General features: G+C 27.3%; 1 protein-coding gene across 2 annotated transcripts in view; it reads right to left on the bottom strand.

Annotated features, from left to right (window-relative positions):
- The window catches only part of LOC145183638 (fibroblast growth factor receptor 1-A-like), a 32,631-nt gene extending 17,035 nt beyond the window's left edge, over positions 1-15,596 (bottom strand). Inside the window, exons 1-11 of one of the 2 annotated variants that reach the window (XM_090085836.1) lie at positions 15,503-15,596; positions 14,027-14,216; positions 12,701-12,766; positions 8,560-8,622; positions 8,426-8,486; positions 7,822-8,018; positions 7,298-7,454; positions 5,907-6,017; positions 5,453-5,574; positions 4,675-4,749; positions 4,127-4,190 (exon numbers count right to left, since the gene is read on the bottom strand). In XM_090085836.1, coding sequence (XP_089941962.1) covers positions 4,127-4,190; positions 4,675-4,749; positions 5,453-5,574; positions 5,907-6,017; positions 7,298-7,454; positions 7,822-8,018; positions 8,426-8,486; positions 8,560-8,622; positions 12,701-12,766; positions 14,027-14,197 — 1,087 coding nt within the window. In that variant the 5' untranslated portion in view covers positions 14,198-14,216; positions 15,503-15,596. Of the gene's footprint in view, positions 1-4,126; positions 4,191-4,674; positions 4,750-5,452; positions 5,575-5,906; positions 6,018-7,297; positions 7,455-7,821; positions 8,019-8,425; positions 8,487-8,559; positions 8,623-12,700; positions 12,767-14,026; positions 14,488-15,502 lie in introns of those variants that run through there. The other variant, XM_090085837.1, reaches the window with a different exon arrangement.
- Between the last annotated feature and the right edge of the window lie 7,231 nt (positions 15,597-22,827).

Here is a 22,827-nt window from a genome sequence, read left to right as displayed (position 1 = left end):
TAAGTAAGTTAAAACAACACTAAAATAAAATGTCTGACAAAAGGATAGCAAGTCTATCATCAATGGCCAAAGTCATGCTCACTTAAGGGTTAAGCACAGATAAATTTGTTTAAACACAAAAATACAACCAACATTAAAAGAAAAAATTTAAAATCTAAAAATAAAAAAATAATAAAACCTTGGTAAACATTTGTAAACAATCAAAGTTTAGCAAAAAAAACCAAAAAAATATTAGATTGTAAGAAATTCGTTGCTTGGTATAAATATCCGATTTCAGATTTGAATTTAGAGTATAGTAAAAGATTTACTTTTTGCTGTATTTTAAAAAAATGACCATTATAAAATTCTTATAAGAAAAAATAAGAGAAGTTTAAAAAACATTAAGGTTTTTTGCAATTAAGGTAAATTGCTTTTATTGCATTTTAACTAATAAGAATAAAATTCAAATTTAGTTTCTAAAAATACTCAAAATTTCACTAAAAACATAAAATACATATTACTTAATATTAACTGGTCTTCCACACTTCTTTTTAGCAACAGGTTTAAGTAACTTTGATTTTGTTTTTGCTTTTTCTATCTTTATTAGTTTAATGAAATGAACATTCAAAGTGAACTTTTTATTGGCATCTTTTCATAAGCAGTTCTACAAAAATATAACTGATTATGAAAAGATTCTCTTGGCTTGGCTCTATAACTCTCAAAAAATTACAAATGCCATGATGTATTAATAGCACATTGCCTAAGCAGATTGAGAAAAACTACTTGTGGAGCCGAAACACCTTATAATGCCTTCATTGCACAAAAAATACTGAGAAAGATGGTGAATGATTTATACAAAGTGAAACAAAATAAATTAATGTTGACCAATGCAATGAACATTCATTTTTATCGGCATGCGCACCTAGGTATATCTGTTGGTTTTGCAGATTAATAAGCTTTGTGCTAAAAAGTAAAAAACTTTTTGTAAAAATCAGGAAAACAACATTACAGAGAAATCTTAGTTAACAAAAGGAAGTTACCCAGTTTTTTTTTCAGTTTGCATTTGCTGAACAAAACAGCGAATCACTCAACGTACAAGCCATGGATCTTACAACAGACACAATCACTCAACGTACAAGCCATGGATCTTACAACAGACACAAAAAATCTTCCCTTCAAGTTTACAGAAACCAACAACTTCAAGAGGTTTATGCATTGACCATCAACTAAATGCCAAGTCTGCCACCACATTTTCCAGGTAATATTTTTTTACAATTAAACTGAATTATTGTAGATGATAGTTTGTTAAACATCAGTTAAATTTGAGCTTTAACATAGTAACTGACAGGTTGAATGACCCATACTCAACACTAACTATTGACTATATTGATAAGATCTTCATCTGAAGAAGTTCGTTATAAATTGTCCCTCATTCAAGGAATATCAGACTGCTAAAAGTTTTTTTTTTGTTAAAACAGAAGAAAGCACATTAACGATTGACTGCAAATAGCCCACATATACTTAATCATATTATCATAGTATTAAAAATCGTCTCATATCTACCAAAAAAAATATTTGCAATCAGTGGAGATCATTTCTTTATTATTAGGTTGATATTAGGTTGGAAAGAAAGTTATTTCACACTTTCATGAAATTATAATCCTCTGAATAAAAACAATCAGTCTACAATATAATCACCATTATTATTAACAACAATTCTCCATTTATTAGGCAAGGAATGAATTCTATCCTTGTAGAAGCTGCCTAGCTGCACTTCAAAAAATTTACAAATGTAAGCTTTGAGTTAGCAATCATTTGAGAAGTTCTTCTCTCTTCATGGGAAATTACAAGGCACAGAAAAGGTGATAGTCACTTAGAGTGATGTCTGGAAAATATGTCAGTTGGGGCAAGATCTCCCATCTTATCTCTATAAGCTTAAGTTATATCAATTTTACAGTGTAGCCTCATTGCTGTGCAGAAAGTAAATCTTTTGGTGCTGTGGCCTCATTTGAGTGACTTTCTGCCTGAGTCTTTCCAGTTGTTGACAGAATAGTCAGCAATTATGGTGGTGCCATGCCATGTACATCCCACTTTTGGTGAGGATCTGCTTTGGGTTTTGGTTCTCCCCACTCTTCAACATCAATCCACTGATACTTTTGTGTGTGGTTTTATAAAGTACCCACTTATCATTGCCAATGATTAAGTGATCTAACCAGTCAAAGCATCACTTTTTGGAGAGCAAGAATGTCCAGATCTCCAAGTGCATCTCCTTATCATATTGTATCAGTCTGGGGGGAACCCAAATCTCCAACTTTTGACCTTTCCCAATCAATAAAGGCAGTGCAGTATTTATGGGTGAGAACTTCATCAAATGCAAAAAAAACTTTCTTTCCACTCCAGTATGTTAAATGTACATTAGCGACATTCTAGTAGATTATAAATTTTTTATTGGACTATGCAATAATATATTTAAAAAAATTATTTTTAAATTTTTCAAAAATTTTTGACCCAAAACCATTTTTACTTTCAAATATATTTAAAAAACAATAAAAACAAAAAATGAGGATAGATATCAAAATTTATGAAATTTATTACTATTATAACTAATGTTTTGTAGGATAGCTTTTTGAGGTAATCACAGCAGTACATCAATACAAACAACAGACTAAATTAATTGATACACTTTTCATTAAATTTAAAATGGACTACATAATGTTAACTTTGAATTGTAAAAGTTAGCACTATGACTTTCAAAGTGCATCCTATTACAAATGCACATTTAATACTAGCCCAAGGAACCATCTTTTTACTTTATTTAATCTATCTCACTTGTTAATAAAATACAGAAAAATCTGAAGCAGAAACCTAAAACAGAGAACAACGAAATGATCATATGATAAATCATAAAAATCATAGATACTGCAATGCTTACTTCCCTCATAAGTGAAACCTTTCAAAATTTTATACTTTGGAGCCATTTTTTTCTCCCAACTAAACATATCTAACAACAACAAGTTGCAGTAGGAAGATCCCTTGGGCATCAATCAACTTGTATCCTGATACAACTATGAATGATACATATGATATGTACGATACATGATATATGATACGACTTACGATACAACTTATCCTATGTATCCTTATCCTATGTATCCTTCTCAGCAACAGTTTAATTCTGCAACAGATTCAGATGAGAATTTAACATCTTTTAGAAGCTTTTAAAAAAATGCAGTTTATTACAATTTTTATATATTATATATTACTATAAGCTCTTATTTAAAATGCTCCTAATTAGCATGTAACATATGCACTTTAGAGGATACTCTGCAACCCATGAGTTAAAAGTAAGCAAGAATAGTTTCAATAAGCTCTTTGTAAGTGCTTACAAAGAGCTTATTGAAACTATTCTTGCTTACTTTTAACTCATGGCTTACTGCTTTTTGTTTCTGAGAAAATCTTGAACCACTGCTTTAAAGCTAATTTACTGCTAATCAGAAGGGATATAATAGGGAACATTTGTTTCTACTAATGTTTAAAAGAAAAAGGATCTTATATATAGATCTTATACATAGATTCTGCTAACTAATTTAGTTTTCTAAGATGAAATTATAGGCTTTAAAGTAATACAGGATATAAAGTTATTTTAGAATTATGTAATCATTTTATTTAGAAAAATTTTTTTATATATTCTGGTGTGTTTGTAATATTTTTTCCAAAGATAAAAATTTCTTTAAAAAACAGTGTTGCTTTGAATCATTAATATGAAGTCAATACAAGCACAATTTTTAAAAAGCTTCAAGTTTACTAAGAACCATATAATTATCATTTTAAAATAAGCAACCATAATACATATTGCTATTTAGCATGCAATTATTCTCAAAAACTACATATAAAAATAGTATTTTCATCATCTTGTTAAATGATGTTCTAACACCATTATCTTTACAACTGCTATTACTATTGAAGCTGGTTTACAATTGGTATAATTTTATGATGTATACTACATACATACAGATACAACAACTTTAAATTGGATTACCTATAGAATACTACATACATACAGATACAGCAATTTTAAATTGGATTACCTATAGAATACTATAATATTTAATAGTATGCTCAGAGTTATAGGAACAATATCCCAAACCTTTATAGTTTAATTTTAAAGTAGTGATTGTACCGACACTGCATTTGCCCATATTCGGATTAATCTAAAAACAGTAAAATTGTAAGTAACATAATAATTTAAATCATCATATATCTGCAAATATGGAGATTTATGATAATATCTGCAGATGCAAAAAGATTATTTAAAAACTACTCAATAATAATCCATATTCATTTGAAAGATAGTTATTAATCAATTGATGAGTTCATTTAGCATAAACAAATGTAAAAACAATTCAGAATAATTATTTACTTCATTAGAGTTAATCATATAGCTAAATATCTTCAAAAATCATTTTGTCTCTCTCTCCCTCCAAGACTCCTATATTCTTTTTGCATTGAGTGAGATTGGGATAAGGGAGATTTTTATAAAAAAAATCTTTTGGGAGGACTGTCAGAGTGATCCTATTGACTTTCTACTTATTTGCCCATATTTAAATAGAATACTAGAGTGTATTAAGAATGTAACAAATTATAACAAAAGAAAAGTAATATTTTTTACAATGTTACACAATTTTGCAAACATACTTGAATTAAAATAGTACATGAAGCCAGATCATCATTAACAGTATTATACAAAAAGATATTTTGTTGCTTGTCAATCTAGAATCAAGTGAAAAATCTTAACATCAAAACTTTTAATAAAATAACAGAAAAACAGAAACAAAGTAAAAAACATTTTTTCCTTCTTAAAAATCATAAGTAAATCAAGTAAGAGATGCAACTCAGCTTTGAAATTCTGAGGAAACTTTTGAAAGATATTTATAACACTTACCGTAAAATTTGCTTGTGTCCCAACTTTCTACTTTAAACATTCAAAAAAACTTGCTAAGAAATCCTGAACTGTAAGTATCTAAACTTTTTAAACTTTTTTTTTTTTTTGTAGTAAAAAAGCAATCTTTACTAAATTCAAGTTTCCTTTAACTGCCAGAAAAAATAACTGTAAAATTCTACTCCTAAGATTGCAGTTGTGAACATAATCTTGCAAATTTTATTTCAATAGAAAAAAAAATCATTTAAAAAAATAGTTACTACCCTCAGAAATAACAGCCTTAACTTTTAGCCTTAGTTTGCATATCTCCTATGTACAAACTAATTGTTGTTTGAGAATTTAAGGTTAGTTAGGATTTAACAGTATTATGTGTATTTTAATATTTATAACAGGTTTACAATATTTAAAAAATTCTGATAGTTTGATGTGAAATGAGCGGGAAAGTTTTTTGGACAAATGATTTTAGTCTTTCTAATATAAGTTTCTAACAAAAAAACAAAATACAAAAAAATGCTAAAAATAAAAGAACCATACCAATTTTGAAGTAAAACGATTTATATTTGTGATGCCCGCTTTTTGAAATGCGGATGTTGAACTCTGTGTACAATCTGTGCCTTTAACAATTATCTCAATTATAGGGTAAAAATTTTCTAAACCTAAAAGGTAGTTAAAATGAAATAATAAATGCAAATTCAGCTTAAAATTTGTTTCATACCTAAATATATGGCAGCTTTCATAAGTTGATTCTATATAAATACCAACGAACAAACAATATCTAAACTTCATTTTCTCATTTTATTTAGTTTCATTTTTTTATTTCTTTTTTTTTTTTTTAGTTTTAAAAAATAAACAAAAATTATAAATACTTCAACAAAAATTTAATTACATTGTGATATTTTAAGTAAAAAGACAACTTTTAAATCTTGAAAAGCGGCATAAAAATTCTATCAAAGAGAAAGAAAATCTAAAAATTATTTTTAAAAATCACCTTTTTCAAAACTCCATTCAAAACTCCATGTCAATTTTATCATACCATTAGATGAATAGTTAGCAGCATAACTAATTGAAAAATTAGTTAGGCTCCCAGGGTTGGTAAACGCTTAATAAAAAAATGAAAAAAAGTTTAAAGTAAAACTTAACAAGAGCCCATGAACACTGAGAAACCCATGAAGCAAATATACTCATCACCCAAACACAATTTATTTAACACTTTAAGCAAAGTGTTAAACAATTTTTTATAATTGTTTAGTGGATGCAAAGCAACTAATTACATTCATAAACAAACAATCCTATAATTAGTTGCTATGATTATTATTGTTTAGCATTTTTAATGATTTAGATTAATTTTATTTAATGCTTATAAGTATAAAAAAATTTAATGAGATTTTTTCTTGTTTAATCAATGATAAAGCTAACAAATTCTTAGAGAGCATCATTCAAGTGTAAGATTCTTAGAGCCCAAACTTTTGTTTAAAGTAACTGCTTGGCAAGCAAAGCAAGATATCATGTTACAAAGCTTGATGTATAAAAAAAAGTGAAACTACTTAATACAAATTCTCACTTTTAAATGGGCTAGCAGTTATAGGCTAAATACAAGTTCTCACTTTTAAATGGGCTAGCAGTTATAGGCCATTATAGGCTATAAATATTTAAGCTTTAAATAATTCTGTTCTTGCATTTTTAAATCTTATTTTGACATATTCATGTATCTACTTTTTTATTCCTTTAAATGAATGAATAAAACTGTAACTCTATTATAATTAGAGAATAAGAAAGTAACATACTGAATCAAATATACATATATATATATATATATATATATATATATATATATATATATATATATATATATATATATATATACACACATACATAAAAGTATATATAAAATGCTCACTGTAAGCTGAAACATTGATTTTAAACTAAAACATTTTGAGTTAAATTCTAAAATTAACTAGAGTAAATTTAAACATTTAGCATTGCAAACATGCTTGCATGAAAATTTCTTCTCATTGGGATATCCATTTCAATATAAAATGAGCAGCTTTTTCAGTAGAGTCATTGAAAAGTTACATTGATCAAATTTTCTCAGAATTTCTAACGAGTATTATAAAACTAATCTTAATTTTAAAAGAAATTTTATTGTGTGAGTCTGCAACTCCACTCCAAAAACAGTTGTATTAAACATTAAGAGATTATTTTATTTGTTTTAAAATTTTTTTTGGTTTTTTTTTTAAAAAATTGAATGTTTCTTTTCTTAAAAATATTTTTGGTTTTGTAAACTAATGACATTTTTTTGATAACAGTTAATCTTGAGATTTATTCTCTCATAAAGAATTATTCTTAAGATTAACTATTTAAAGCATTAATCTCACATACTTGTAAAATTTGAAGATAATCTCCTTGATTGATCAAACCCATTAAAGTTAACAGGATAGACATTCAATTGAAATACTGTTCCAGCATCATAAGGAGATATGTATTTGAGATTATTACAAACATCCAGTTCCTCTACCTTGAAACTATTTTCACTCACCTGTAATGTAAAAAAAACATTGAAAAAGCTTTAAAGTCATAGTATATATATGAACAATTTTAAAAGAACACTTTTGAAAAAAGAAATTGATTCTTTAAAATAAAATCTCACAGAACAAATACAGAAAGAAAAATTTAAAAGAAAAACTTTGAACTCCTAAGTATTAAACCATAAAAAACTAAACTGACTTAGAACAGTAAACATTTTACTATTAACTACTTGATTAAAAAAAAAAAAAAAAAAAAAAAAAAAAAAAAAAAAAGGAGGCTAATATTTGACTACTTCACTTAAAGCAACTTTATCTAGAAGGATGTACTCCTCAGAAAGTTTGAATTTTTTCTTCTTTTTTGTAAAGAAAAACACTTACAAACCCTAACACACTTTCTTTAAAATTTTGTTCATTTTTTGTAGCGATGGAAGTCAAATATATACTCTGTATTGAAGCATTTTTAGATAAAATATTTTGCCATTGAAAAGTAACATCATAATACTGTCTGTCAATTGCAAGAACTTCCCATGTTGAATTAAAATCAGGTTTGTTCTTTTCGTCAACCTGAAAATTTTCTAAATTAAAAAAAAAAGATTAAAATAAAGTAGAATATTTATGCTTGATCATTTAGTTTTTTTTGTCACCCATTTAAAATTTTTAAAAAATGCATTACTTGGTGTTTTTTGAAGTTAAAAATGTTCAAATAATAGTTTGCAGAAACATTGAATTTTGTTAAAAACTATTAATATCATTACTTCTTTTTATTTTTATATGTCTTAATAAAAATGAATTTATTTTGTAAAACACTCAATTCAAGTAAACTAAATAACAGAAGTCAAAATATTTTATTTATTACCAAAAATTTATTAATCAATCAAAAATTATCATTTAATTTAAGTAATTTAAATTCCAAAAAAAAGAAAGAAAAAAAGAAAAATTGGTGAAAAAAAACTAACTTCAATTTTAACTTATTTATAAATACCTTGGGTGTTCCTTGTAATATGGCTGTAGAATCGACAACCTAATATGCATGAAGTAGAGTTCTAAAAGAAAATTATGACAACAGATCATAACTGCATAAATTAGTTAAATACCTAGTACATAATTTTAACTTACATAACATGCCAGCTTGCAACTTGTCAGGTTGAAAGGGGGCGAGAGATTGCACACTGTCATACACTAGTTATAACAAAATATCAGTTTAAATGGTAGCAGAGAACAGCAATTGATTAATTGTATGTATGTATGTATGTATGTATGTATGTATGTATGTATGTATGTATGTATGTATGTATGTATGTATGTATGTATGTATGCATGTATGTATATATGTATGTATGTATGTATGCATGTATAAATGTATGTATGTATGTATGTATGTATGTATGTATGTATGTATGTATGTATGTATGTATGTATGTATGTATGTATGTATGTATGTATGTATGTATGTATGTATGTATGTATGTATACATATATACATATATGTATGCATATATCTGTGTGTGCATAGATATTTATAAAGTGTTTTGTTTAGTTTACAATTCTTAGTCAGCTCAGCGTTTTTTAAACGCCATTAATTTTTTTCCTGTTTATCATATCTTATTTTTTACAATTAAAAAAATAGCCCCCCCCCCCCCCCTTAATGCTTTATAGAGATAGATCCAGAATATTATTTCTTGAAATGGAACATGCACAAGATTCCAAAAAGAAAAATCATTATTCTGAGAATGTTAATAAATTTTTGTAAAAGACTTTAGAGAGGGGTATTACTGCTCACAGAAACATCACTCCCTCTGTCCTGTTCCACTATCTTTGCAAAATGAAGTCAGCTTTTTAAACAGTTGTAAGTTTATGTTTTGAACTAAGAAAAGATTAATTATTATGATGTTAACTTTTTATTGAACAAATTGTATTGAGTTACAAAACTAAAACCTCAGACTGGGCTCTTTTTTGTTAAAAGTCATTGGTAATATATTAGGAATCAATATTATTTGAAGTTACCTGAGTCAAAGAGTTTTCTTTATTCTCTATCTCATAACTTATTTTGTAATTTTAATCAATTAGAAATAAATATGCTAATCTTAATTCTGTAAATTTCTTAATTATAAAAACAAAATGCTTTTTTTTTTGAGTCATAAAGTAAGCACAAAAATGAGCCAAAAGTTGCAAATTGATTAGTAATTTATTTATTTCTACAAAAGCTTCTTAGTTATTTTTCATTATTGGCCTCCTACTTATTGAAATTTTATGATGCCTGTTTTAAAATAATCATGAGCAGGCTAATCTTTTTGTTTGTTTTCAGTTCTCATAAAAAAAGCTATTTTTTAATCAAAATTATAGTCTTTTTATGATTTATTAACAATTTAATATAATATTATTTAATATAATATTATTTAATATAATATAATTTAATATAATATTATTATCAATTTACAAACTATGGTTAAAAATTACTTAAATTATTAATAAAAATTTTATCTAAATTATTAATAAAAATTTTATTTAAAAATCTGAGAATTATTTACAAATATTTACAGCTTTATAAAATGATGATAAACAACTCATTACATTAAGAAACAACTCACAATTTTCATGTCGAAATGTTAATAAACTAACAAAGTTAGAAAAACTAGAATAAACTAACAAAGTTAGAAAAACTAGAATAAACTAATAAAGTTAGAAAAACTAGATTAACTTAAAAAAAAAATCTAAAATATGATTTTGATTTAAAAGACAATTAGATATAAATCATCTATTTCTCAAGAATTCCACCAAGTATAAAGAAAAGCTCATGAGGAATAACATTAAAAAAAAAATTAACAATTTTATGCATTTTGATTAAAAAAGAAATCTTCAATCAATGAAGGAAAGAATTGACAAAAATTTAAGAGCATCTTTCATCTAAACCAATCTTTCATTTACAGATGAAAGATTTGTTTTAGTTGCAGTTTTACCAAATTTAAAATATGAATTTGTGCAACTGATGAAAATACTTTTAGTGTCTTGAAAGTCAAATATCAGCTTGAAAAAGCCAATTAAATTCATATTGAGCAAAATAAATTTTAATAAAAATCTATTAATTTCTAATCTTATAAATTTATATTCTAATGGGTCTAACATTTAATTTGATCTGCAGTTTTAGACTATTTTCTTGACACCACAATCAATTTGAAACATTACAAATACATTCAAAATATAGCAAAGTAATATTTCCTCTTTAAAAAAAATATATAATTTATCTGTAAACTTTTAATTGAAAAAAAAAAGTTCCAAGTCTAAGACCCTTAAGAAAACATGTGTGTACAAATTTTATAAAATGCATAAAGGTAAAGGGAAAAATTTACTGCTGACCATTTTATGGAAGAATTCGTACCAAACTTAACTACCTATACTATAATAATACATATAGAAAGCAGAGCTGTCAAAGAGGAAGGGGTCATAAACCCAAAATAATGACTAAAAAGAATATCAAGTGCTTAAAAGAAATATTTGACCACAAGTATTGTGTTTCTCAAAGACAAGCAGTCCGAAAGTTTAATTGCAGCCAAGCTTACATTAGTAAAATACTGACAAACAAAGACTGAGATCCGTTTGAGAAGAAAAATGAAGATTCCAAGTCATAAAAACATTCAGAAAGCATTTGCAAGAACAAAATCCAGAAGACTGTATAAAAAAACTTTGAAATCAAGTTTCATATTAGATGACAAGTCTTTATTTACTCAACCTCATACTAGTATTAATGGTAACAACATTTTTTACACAAGCAATATGAGACCTCTACAAATGTAAAATACAAACTGTTGATAAAAATTTGATAAGAAGTTGCTCGTCTGGATATTTTTTAAAGAATGGAATGTCAATGCCTTTTATTGTTCCAAGCACCGTTGTTATCAACCAAAAAATTTAGAGAATTGTATCAAAAAAAGATTAATTCCATTCATTGAAGAGCATCAATCTAATACAAATATGTATTTTGGCCTGACTTGCAGTCTTCTCATTGCACTAAAACTGTGGCTGAATACTTTCAAGAGAAAAAAGTTGATTTTGTTAAAAAAGAAGACAACTCAGTAAACTTGCCAGGATGTCATCCAATAGAGAACTTTTGGAGTTTACTTAAAGACTGGTATACAAGAAAAATTGGCAAGCTGAAAACTTAGATCAATTTAAAAAAATGGATTCAGTTTTGTATTTGTAAAATTGACACAAAACTTATCCAGTACTTAGCTGAGTCAATTGATTCTAAAGTTGATTTTGTTTGTAGAAATAAAAATAGTTCAAAAACTCTATCTAAATCTGTTTTCATTTAAATTTTATCTGAATTTTTAAGTGAGTTGACTCTTCAAGCCAAATTAAATGTTATCACCTGTTATAAAAGTGAAAATTTAAATTTCATTTTTATAGACATGTCTGACATAATATAGTATGGATCTTGAGAAGTACATTACTTTTCAAATAGCAGTAAGAATAATTTAGGGGGAAAGTCTTGTACATTTTAAAAAATCTTCCAGTCAAATATTGTTTCAATGCGTAGATATATCAAGCACTAAAAATATTAATACTTTTAGTTTACCTACTTTAAGTAAAGGAGAAACTGTCTACACTGGAGTTGTGGTAAATTTTTTAAAAATTAGTCAATCGTTTTTTCAATTGTTTTTTTAATTGTTTTTTAAACATTAGATTCATTTTTGAAATCAGCATAAAAATTTTAACTGTAAAAGGGATTTATAACAATTTGTGACAAAAAAATTATCTATGCCTGATACAGACAGAAAGACATGAAAGAAAGAATCTACAGTAAAAAATAATTTAAGATTTATTTTAATTGTTTATACCTCTTTACAAAAAAACTCTAAGATATCACAATTATAACTAGAAGTACATTACTTTTTAAAAAGCACAAAGAACAATTGAGGGAGAAAGTCTTGTATATTTTAAAACATCTTCCAGCCAAATAGTGTTACTGCATAGATACATTAAGCACTAAAAAGATTGGCTCTTTTAGTTTACCCAATTTAAGTAATGGATAAAAGGTTTTTACTAGATGTGTGGTAAATTTTAACATCTTCAATCATTTTTTCAATTGCTTTTCATATTTTAGATATATTTTTGAAATTAGCATAAAACCTTTAACTACAAAAAGTATTTATAACAATTTGTAACAAAAAAGATTTCAATGCCTGATACAGACAGAAAGACATGAAAGAAAGATATCTACAGAAAAAAATAATATAAGATTTGTTTTAATTGTTTATACCTCTTTACAAAAAACTGTATTGCAGCCAGCATCTACAAATGATGTACTTAGCTGATAATTATCAACCTAAAAAAATTGAGTCAATTAGAAAACTGAAAAACTTGCATGTTATAAAACTCAATTACTATTAACAAACCCAAGTTTCTTTTTCTCTTTGTTTTTAGGTACGTTTATTTTAAATATATTTTTTTTCTTTTGAAACTACACAAAAATTTTTGAAAATGCTTTTAATCAATTCTCTACTCTGAAACACCAACAACTCCAAGAAATTTAATCATTTAAAATCTCAAACATTAAAGTTCTTGGTGATTAAGAGTAGAAACAATAGGGCAAAATTCAAATTAGATCAAAAACAGAAAAACTCAATTTTTTGGTATACCTAATTTTTGAATGTTACAGCTTTTCTGTTCTTAAATAAATAGCTTACAGCTATTATTGATATTTTTGTTAAAACTAGATTATTGCCACATTATAGTGTATCTATATTGATCTCCATTTTCTATATTTTGTATGCATTTGTGCATCATTTTGGAAACTAAGAAAACTGCCATTAAGGATTTTAGAAACATGCAGTAAACTTTCATTTACAGAAAAACTCTGCTTTTTTAAAAAACCTGCACTTTTTTGAAAAGTTTTTTAAAAAAACAAAATTATATTATGGTACCCTGAGGTATACATTAGCTTCATCGTTACTTTTTTACAGAAGAACACACCAAAAAAAATTCCATGGTTTTTTCTTACTTACAAGTCCATATTCAAAGTATAATTCCCTATATTTGTTAATAATAGTAAGTAGTGCTTTGTATCATTGGCAAAATTACAAAAAGTTTCATAAGGATCATTATAAAAGGAAAATTAAAAAAAGGGACTTGGATATTGATTTTAAATGTTAATTTCGAGGACATCACAACTGAATTTACAAATCTAAATGCATATAGTAGAGTATCTACCAAATAAATAAAAATATTTTACAACATCTCACTGATAGAAAACATCAACTATAAAGTTTTTTAACAGCTTTGAAGCTTGTCAGGCCTAACAGAGGCTTTGCTTATACTGCTCTACCATTGTAAAAGGAAGTAAGTCCAAGTTTATTCTATGACTTTGCAGGATAGAATTTCTGTTACATGATTTTGGAAGCAAATAATATTTAATTCTAATAACTGTGTTATAAAACTTAAAAGCCATGTAAATTATTGCTTATTTTGCAGGAATTAGAATTCCAAACTAAGCTCAATACAAACGCCAAATGTTACTCACAATAAACACAATAGTGTACGCATAGTTTTGACTGTGTAAGAAGTATCAGTTATAACTGAGATTTACCTTTAAGTGCATGCAATATGAATATAATTGACCCCATATGAACCACTCTGGTGTTAAATCATTATTTCCATTAGTATTCCAGGTCTGAGGTGTACATCTTTCTAAGTATGAGTCAGTGATTCTCATATGAAGGAAAATAAGAAAAAGTAAGTTAAAACTCAGAATTCTCATCTTTTCTCACAGCATCAATCTAGTCAAAAAAGAAATGACTGTTACAATTAAACCATCATCAATATAAGGATTAATTACTCTGCAATTTGTGTAAATATCAATTGAAAAAAAAGAGCCGAATTTTAGACAAACGGAAAACTTATTTGTGGCTGCTTAGCAATCTTTAATCTCCTTTAATTTCTGATGTTTCATTAAATGTTTTTGTCTTGTATTTCTTTCATTTGTGCACGCAATAAAAAGTTACGTTCATTTAGCATATTATTTTGTAAATAGTTCTTCTACTCAATCCTAAAACCCACATACTTTTATTAGTATAATTAAAATAGCCATTCTAAATCAAGTAATAAGTCTAAATCGCTTATGCGGCGTAATTCAATGATTATGAAATGACTCAGGATATTTAACAATCTATAAGAGCATTTGATGCATTAACATAAAACATCGTCAAAAATGGAGGTACGTTGCCTATTTATTCATTTGATCATAACTAAAAATGATTATGATCTGTTAAAAATCTTAAAAATGTGTTAGGAAAAAAAATTTAAAGGTGATCCAATATCTCTTAAATTTCAAAGGACAGTGCAAATATCTGTAGCACACCGTTTCTGGTTCGGAAACCTTTCTAAATAAAATGATATGATATGATATGATCACCATATCATTTTCCATTTGAATGCGTCATTTCCTTGCGGAACGCATTTTAATATTCACATGACTAACTCGATGAGAAGACTATTCCTGAAATTTATTGATTTCAAAACGTTTTATTGGCAAGTTTGCCGACAATATGGGCTTCGTCACAATGGAAGTTTGTCTGCTACAAAGTTTATTCTCTACCACCACCACCACCACCAGCACTTTTTGTTTTAAGATTACTGTAGTTATGATATACTCGTGTTTTAAAGCTTTTTCTAAGTTTTAAAACTTAAATAGCCCCGACCAACGATTTTGTGATGATGCCCCAGGAAAGTGGCCTAAAAGTCTTGTCACAAACTTAAGATAACTACAAATATTCTTTAGAATATGTATTAAGGAATAATTTTACAATGATTAAATTTTAAAAGATATTTTAAACAAAGGGAATTTTGTGCTGGAGCGTGGGTGCATTTGTTAAATAGCAATCAATCTCTTTAATGTTAACTTTACAAACGTAAAAAAAGATTAAGACACGCGGGTGAAATGGAAACGAATCTACGCTTTTAAACAATGTGTGGGGAACGCGAGCAAAAAACTTAAAACTTGAGAATAGCTAAACACGAGAGTGGAACACAAGCTCATTATTTAGTTAAAACAAATTTTACTCACAAGCAGAAATAATCTTGAATAAAAAGAGCTTAAGCGGAAAAAGCCCTTGCATCTTTTCTCATACGAGTTAAAATTTTAACATGAAAACACGAAACTTTTAAAACTTTTTTGCTTGATTAATAAGTTTTGCATAATTAATTGATTACAACTAATTAGTTTTTTATTATTTGTTTTTAAGCCCACCAGCTGAAAACAAACTAATAGAAAAAGAAAACACTAGCACAAAAAATTATTTTTTTGTTAGTGTTTCTTTGTTTCCAAACTATTTTCATTTTATTATTTTTTTAACCATGAAATGTTTTACAGAATCGTTATATAAACAATTTAATTTTTTCATCCTCACGACACCTTAAATTTTCCCCAACTCAAACTAGTACAGCGATTTGAATTCATATTAAACTGCCAAAATAAAATTTCTATTCTTTTCTATTTTTTAAGGAACTGGAAATGTAGATACTGTATTTCGACTTCAAAATAAAAACTACATGATTACATTAATAGCGCATTAAATTTAAAAGACAGCAAGCGCTAAAATGTATTTACTATATTTAAAATTTAAGGCGAACTTCATGAGACACTTAAAATGTTTTAGAAGTGAACAACTTTCACCATTACTATGACAGCTGCACAACAATTACCAACCAACGCAAATGTTTTATTCAACTGAGGATTCATATTTTAAAAATTATTTAAATTCAAAATTCTTTATAAAAGTGCCAGGTGCGTTTGCAAGACAGAGGTTGTTTCCTTTTTTTATAAATGCATCGCCAAATGGAAAAAACCATTTAATGTCTGATTTTATTAAAAAAGCAGTTTACAATACGTATGTTTTTAATCCTACAAAGATAAAAGTTATCATTTTAAAATGCATAACTTCTAATGCATTTTAAAATGATAAGCATCGCTAAAATTCATAACAATTTTCTGTTTGTAAAATCACGTTGAAAAAATATATCATGTGAATATTTTAACATACTTATATATTGCTTTTATCTTATAATAATAGTTAATTTGAACAAAATAAGAAACAATATAAATTGATAAAAAAAAACATTTAATAGAATGTTTTTTGCACTGCGGCATCAAGGCCATGACCCTTCTGATTAAATCCAAAGTTTAACCTTGTCCAAGGCCGTCAGTAAGGGGGCTGACGGAGAGTTTCCCTTAGGTTGCATGCTAGGTGATGGGGCCCATCAATTTGAGTGATTAATAAAAACTTGTTTAATTTTTATAAAAAAATTTTTTAAGTGCGGTGGCAACCGAAAAGCTTTACCAGAAAGATAAATCTTGAATTTCTGGTTTGTAAAGATAGTTCTTCAGAAGACATTTTGCATTGAACTCAAGTAACTTCTGGTGCATGGGAAAAATGTAAGAAAGTAAACGTGACACAACTGCTGTAAAATTTAACTGCTGTAAAAACTGTGCATAAAAATAGAGTTACTATTTGTTTACAACGACAATTTAAAAAAAAAAAAAAAAAAAAGGATCTTCAAACCAATAAAATGAAAATAAAATGATTGTAAAAGCCTTTAAAAAAACGAAACGAGATCTAATTCGATAATCATTTGGTAAGATTTAACAATTTCTAATTATGGCGAGGGAGAACGTGCAAAACTTATGATGAGGAAAATTGAAAAGAATGTGGAAAAATTTGTCGTTGAAAATGCTTGTCAAGCTCCAATTGAATCCAGTTGATGAGGTTGCAATTCCTTAAATATTTTGCTATAAAACTTTGAAAAGACTAAATTAAACAAACATTTTTATTAAGTTAATAATTTTCGACTGTTATTATTAACTATTCACCTTTTTAAAAATGTATTGGATCTAATATTAAGTATTTAAATTTTGTACACCTACGTCTTCGCAAACACCAAATCTTAATTACGACTTTATTGACGTTAAGGTCCAGACTACATTTTATTTTTTTATTTTTTGCTATAAGTTTTTTTCCTCCGAATGACTCATTTAAAATTCGATCTTTTCATTTTCCTTTCGATATTTTCCTGATTTTTATTGCAATCCTTCTGTAAAGTTTAAGATAAACCAACATTTTTCGAAATTAGGCTTTTATCACTGAACTAATTTTGCACATTATCGCTTTAACACATCAAATTTTTATTGATTAGAAAATGATTAAGGTAAAGTTAGTATTATCTCTAAAGAAAGATCTTTAAAGAAAGATCTTTAAAGAAAGATCTTTAAAGAGAGGCATAAATTTGAAAATTTAGTGTTTAGGTTAAATTGAGAATGTAAATTCAACTTTTAAGTAAAAGACGAAATATTTTGGAAATTTAAGACGAAATACTTATGCGTAACCAATGGTAATATCAGTTAAAAGCTCTAGTGAACCTTTAGTTTTTAAAAACTTTACTTGCTCACACAAGTTCTAAACGAGCAATAAATGTCTAGATTTTAATAATATTCAAGAAAGTGGTTTTTATTAGTGAAGGGAGGAGGGAGAGGATATTTTTATTTAAAAACTTCAAACTACCTGTAGTGTTAGGTATCATCTGCGTAATTAGAATTGGAGCGAGAACACTTAGTGGTTTTTTCCAAGAACTGTTAAAAAGCCAACGTTAATCCATAAAAATGGTTGAAAATTAACCAGACCACACTTCTCATGTCCAGAAGAAATATCTGAATTAGCGCTGGGAGGGGGGGATGAGGGAAGTTTACAATATTTATTAACAAGGAAAAAACGAAATTTTTTTTAAATCTATAAACACTAAATGTCAATTTTTTGATTTCTTTTTATTGTTTTTGAATTATAAAATGCAATAAAATAATTAACCCCGAAAGTCATTGAAGAGTGTTCACCTTAATGGTGCATATAATTGGTTTCACATGCTTACGTTTGTTTTTTTTTAACTCTGGAAAGAAGAACAAAGAAATAACATAGAAAGATACAGTGGTCAACCTTGCACTACTTTATTTAGAAACAGTCTTAATTAAAAATTTAAAAAAATAGTAATACAAATTAAGGAGTGATAGTTAGATAAGATGGCACTTACTGTAACAAGCCGGGTGAAGCCTGACCTTCTTTTGTAGCGTCGATCAAAAACGTTAACCGAACTATTCATGAAAAAATTTTCCTTCCATTTTCGCAAAATCTTCATTTTTTAGAAAATGAAAAATTGTCTCCATCTGGAAGTATGGCAAACTCTGTTTTTTTTTTACTTCCGCTGTCTTTCTTAAATCTATTGAGCTGACCTGAAATATGTTATTTTCCTGACTTGAAATATGTTTCGTTATTTTGCTGACCTGAAATATGTTTCGTTATTTTGCTGACCTGAAATATGTTTCGTTATCGTAAAAAAAAAAGTAGTCAAACTTTTTTGAAAAACGAACAAATATTTTTTAATATCAGGATTTTAGATTTCCAGGTAAAGGAAGCCTTTTTCTTAAACCCGCTTCCACATGCGTGTATCATGCGAATCTTTTGTTTTGCATTGCACAACTAAAGATCAAACATAATTATGATTATAATTATTTAAACAAGTGTAAATTTTAACACTTAATTTAATTTAATAACCGGAAAATTTTTATTCTTAATTCTTTTTTTTTTTTTTTTTTTCTTAAATTTTAATACTTTTTATTCCAGTTTAACAACCGGAAAATTCTCATTCATAATTCTCTTTTTTTTTTAAATTAAGTTTTAAATATGGTTTTAATTTTGTTAATCTAATTTTTTATGTGAAAGTTTTTAAATAATAATTGTTTTGGACCTTTTGTGATTACCACTTGACGTAGGGATGTCTAACCATTACAAGCAAATCATGGTAAATTGTCATATTTGGAAAACGTTAAAATGGGAAAATGGAAGTTTGAATCTTTGAAAAAAAAATTCTACGAAAGCATCTGTAAAAACGGCTGTTTTACTTTAGTTAAAAAAAATAATGAAATTAGCAAAATGGGTTATTTTTAAAACAATTTCAGAAAAATCCTCAAACTTGATCATATAAATTAACTAAGATCGAATAGGTGTAATGAGAGGTTTAATTAGACCCTGGCAACAACCAACCTTGCGAGCCACGAGTGACATTTTTTTCCTTCTAATGTGACCGTGGAACAACAGAGTTACTCAAGGGTTGTATGATCTCGCCAATTTGACGATAAAATCTTAAACTCTTAAGAGCGAAATCGATAGAGATTTTATTAAAAATAGATCAGTTCAAAAAAATATGGGGATTCAAGCTGATGTAAGAAATAACATAAGAAATCATCATTTATTTTAAGTTTTTTTGTTGGATTGAATAAGTATTTATGTAAAAAAACTAAAACATAGTAGCTTGATAAAATAGGATTCAGTTTTAAAATGCTATTCAGCTAAAAATGCTTCTTTTCGAACTACGTTTAAATATCTGCTTTGAGAATAAAAAGTTCGTACAAAATGTTTTGAAATAATTTTGATCTCAGCATTACTTGCCAAGCTCTTAAAAGCGCTAAAAACTTAAAAGTTTTTTAAGTTTTTAATAAATCGTTAATCTGTATGCCTCTGTCATTATAGTAATTACAAAAACATGACAGTTTGTGCCCGATATTTATATTAATTTTTTAGATAATATAACAGAACTCTATGAGATTATAAATTAGGACTCTGTTAAAGTAGGGGAACATGGGGCAAGATGAAAACATATTGTTATCTTCAAAACTCAACTAAATATGAAATCTGACTGTAGCTGAAAGGGAAGTAGATTACATTTACTAGATTTATTTACACTTTCTTTATAAATATTATTTTCGGAATAAAAGATAATTGTTAAAAAGGTTTCTCCTATATTAAGGGAAAAAAAAAATTATCCACTTGTATTTGATTTATTTCATCATTACATCACCAACCAAAGGTAAGCAAGAATTTCTCATTCAGTTTGTTCAATTTTAGAAGCCATAGAAGTAGTATTAAGCTATGATAACTTATTTATGTAGAGCTCTGAGTCATTTTGAAAATTAAGTAGCCTAGGGGTAAGATGAACGGGGCAAGATGACTCGTTTGTCGTTTCGCCAAAGTATATGTTTTACCATAAACCTGCACTGTAATAACTTTTGTGTAGCTTAGTCATTGTTGCATTGCTTTATTAAGCATTAAAATATTTTGTTTGACATTTGCACTATTTTGTTGTGTTGGAATTTGCTATGAACTGATTAGTAGACTTTTTTTTGCATAGCCCTATATAAATATATAGTTTAAGTGTTTAAAAAATTACATAAACGTTTGTATTACATATTTTATTAACTAAAATTTATGATATCGTGTTATTTGAGAAGGTAATGGTGTAATGGAACTTACTTTTTTTAAAGTCGCCATCTTGCCCCGCATACGGGGCAAGATGATAGTTTGAGGTAACTTTGGTTAATGAGTTTTTTCCAGGCTATTTTTAATTTTTATATGGGTTTTTTTTTATACATATGTGACGCATAATAATTTTTTTTCCACTTTTTGATAAAGTTTTACTTATTGAAACAGTTATTGAATAAGATATAAGTGCTTTTCAAAACGTTCGTAATCTTGCCCCTGTTCCCCTACTATATCTGTTATAATAGAAGTAATTAACACTTTTGAAATAAATTAAAATGAAAGACTTGTTGAAAAATACTTTCTTTACAAATTGTAATTAACTTTAAGAGAATAGTAGTTTCGCCGTTTCTTTCCTGTAGAAGTAAAATTTTAACGCTTAGCTGCAGCACTATTTGAAGCTTTTATTTTGGCAGATAAACGATTTCATTTTACAAAAGAAATATTATTGTAGTAAATTTTATCTACGTAAGAAATGTTTAGGTATCTAAGAAACAATAATATATCTATGAAAATTTCCGTAAACTGCTATCCTATAAACAAAATTACGCAGAATTTTCGAAATTTTTTATAGGATTACTGTTTTAAAAATTGCGTTGTTACGCAAAATTTTAATTTATACAAAATATTTCCGTAATTACACATTTTTTTTGAGTTTTGCGTAACAAGCTTTATAGGATTGGACCACAAAAGCTGGCATTACAAAGGATCATATTTTAATTGTTTTTATTAGCAATTAAATTCATTGTTTTTAACATTTTTTATATGTTAAATACCAAAAGCGTGAAAGTAAAATGCTAAAATAATGCCATCTTTCAAATTCAGGCTATTTCAAAATGATTTGGTCACTTTATTTTAAACAAACTTTATCAAACGTTAGATTAAAACTTTTTACTTTTAAAGAAGCAAAAAAGAAGCAAAAAAGGAGCAAAATTAAAACATGTTTGTGCTACCTCAGGGTTTACTTCAAAATTGGATTAATACGTTAATGTTTGCATTAGAAGTCAAAAGGAAGTCTTAAAAATCATGAGGAGTAAAAGTTAGTTTCAATTTTTTATTTTTCTTAAAAATTTTTTTTAGAAATTTTTTTCTTAGTCAAAAGAAAAAGTGCCACTTTTCCAAAAATTTGCCATCCTATAATGCCATGTGACAACGCCGATTTAATTAAGTAGAGCAGAAACATATAAATACTTGATTCTAAGGCATTTAAAGCCAAAGCAAAAATTTTGCGCACATCAGAAGTAATTTCATGTATTTATAACAAGCGCTAATATTTCTAGTTGCTGTCAATATTTGCATGAATTTTAAAGTTATCATGAAGCTTGCAGCTGTGCACTGGTGCTTTAAAGGGATACTTTATATTATTTAGTTCAGTGCCTAATGAGAATTTCGAAAATAGAAAATTTGCAATGCGAGGTAAAGAGTTAACAGACGTGGAAAAAGCCAAAACATGCTCAGGAGAAAAATTTCCAATCAAAATAGTAATGGAACGTAGGAAGAGATCAAAAGCTAGTGTTTTTAAAATTCTTGCTCAAGCTAAAAATCTTCCTTTTGGAGTAATCCCTTCAAATAAAAAGCATACTGGTAGACCTAAATAAACTACTAAGGGCACTGATATATTGATTAAAAGAAAGGTGATCAAGAATTCCCGATTAACTGTCGCGGAATTGAAAAAAACGCACACGTCATTGCTTGGAAAAAAATGCACACGTCATTGCTTTGAAAAGTGTCTGTTAGAACAGTTAAAGTTAAGTTTCAAAAAGACCTAGGCTTACCATGTTCAGTGTAAGTGCGAAAACCATTGCCTACGGCCACTATGGTTAAGAAAAGAATTGCATTGCTTGTAGACTTAAGAAATGGACACCAGAACAATGGTCTACAGCCACGTGGTCGGACGAAAGCAATATTTCACTAATAAGTAGAGGCAAAATGCAAGTGTGTCACCCTCCGTTTTTCTGACCGAGTCAATCCCAAATACACCCAATGAACTGTCAAACGTAGCTTGTATGTCATGGTTTAAGGTTGCTTTAGT

Source organism: Hydra viridissima, unplaced genomic scaffold (genome assembly GCF_058129835.1).
Source record: "Hydra viridissima isolate aposymbiotic clone 2 unplaced genomic scaffold, HvirCarnegie_v1 scaffold_4, whole genome shotgun sequence".
NCBI lineage: Eukaryota > Metazoa > Cnidaria > Hydrozoa > Anthoathecata > Hydridae > Hydra > Hydra viridissima.
The sequence above is the reverse complement of the archived record's forward strand: the minus strand, read 5'-3'. Positions and strand labels throughout refer to the sequence as shown.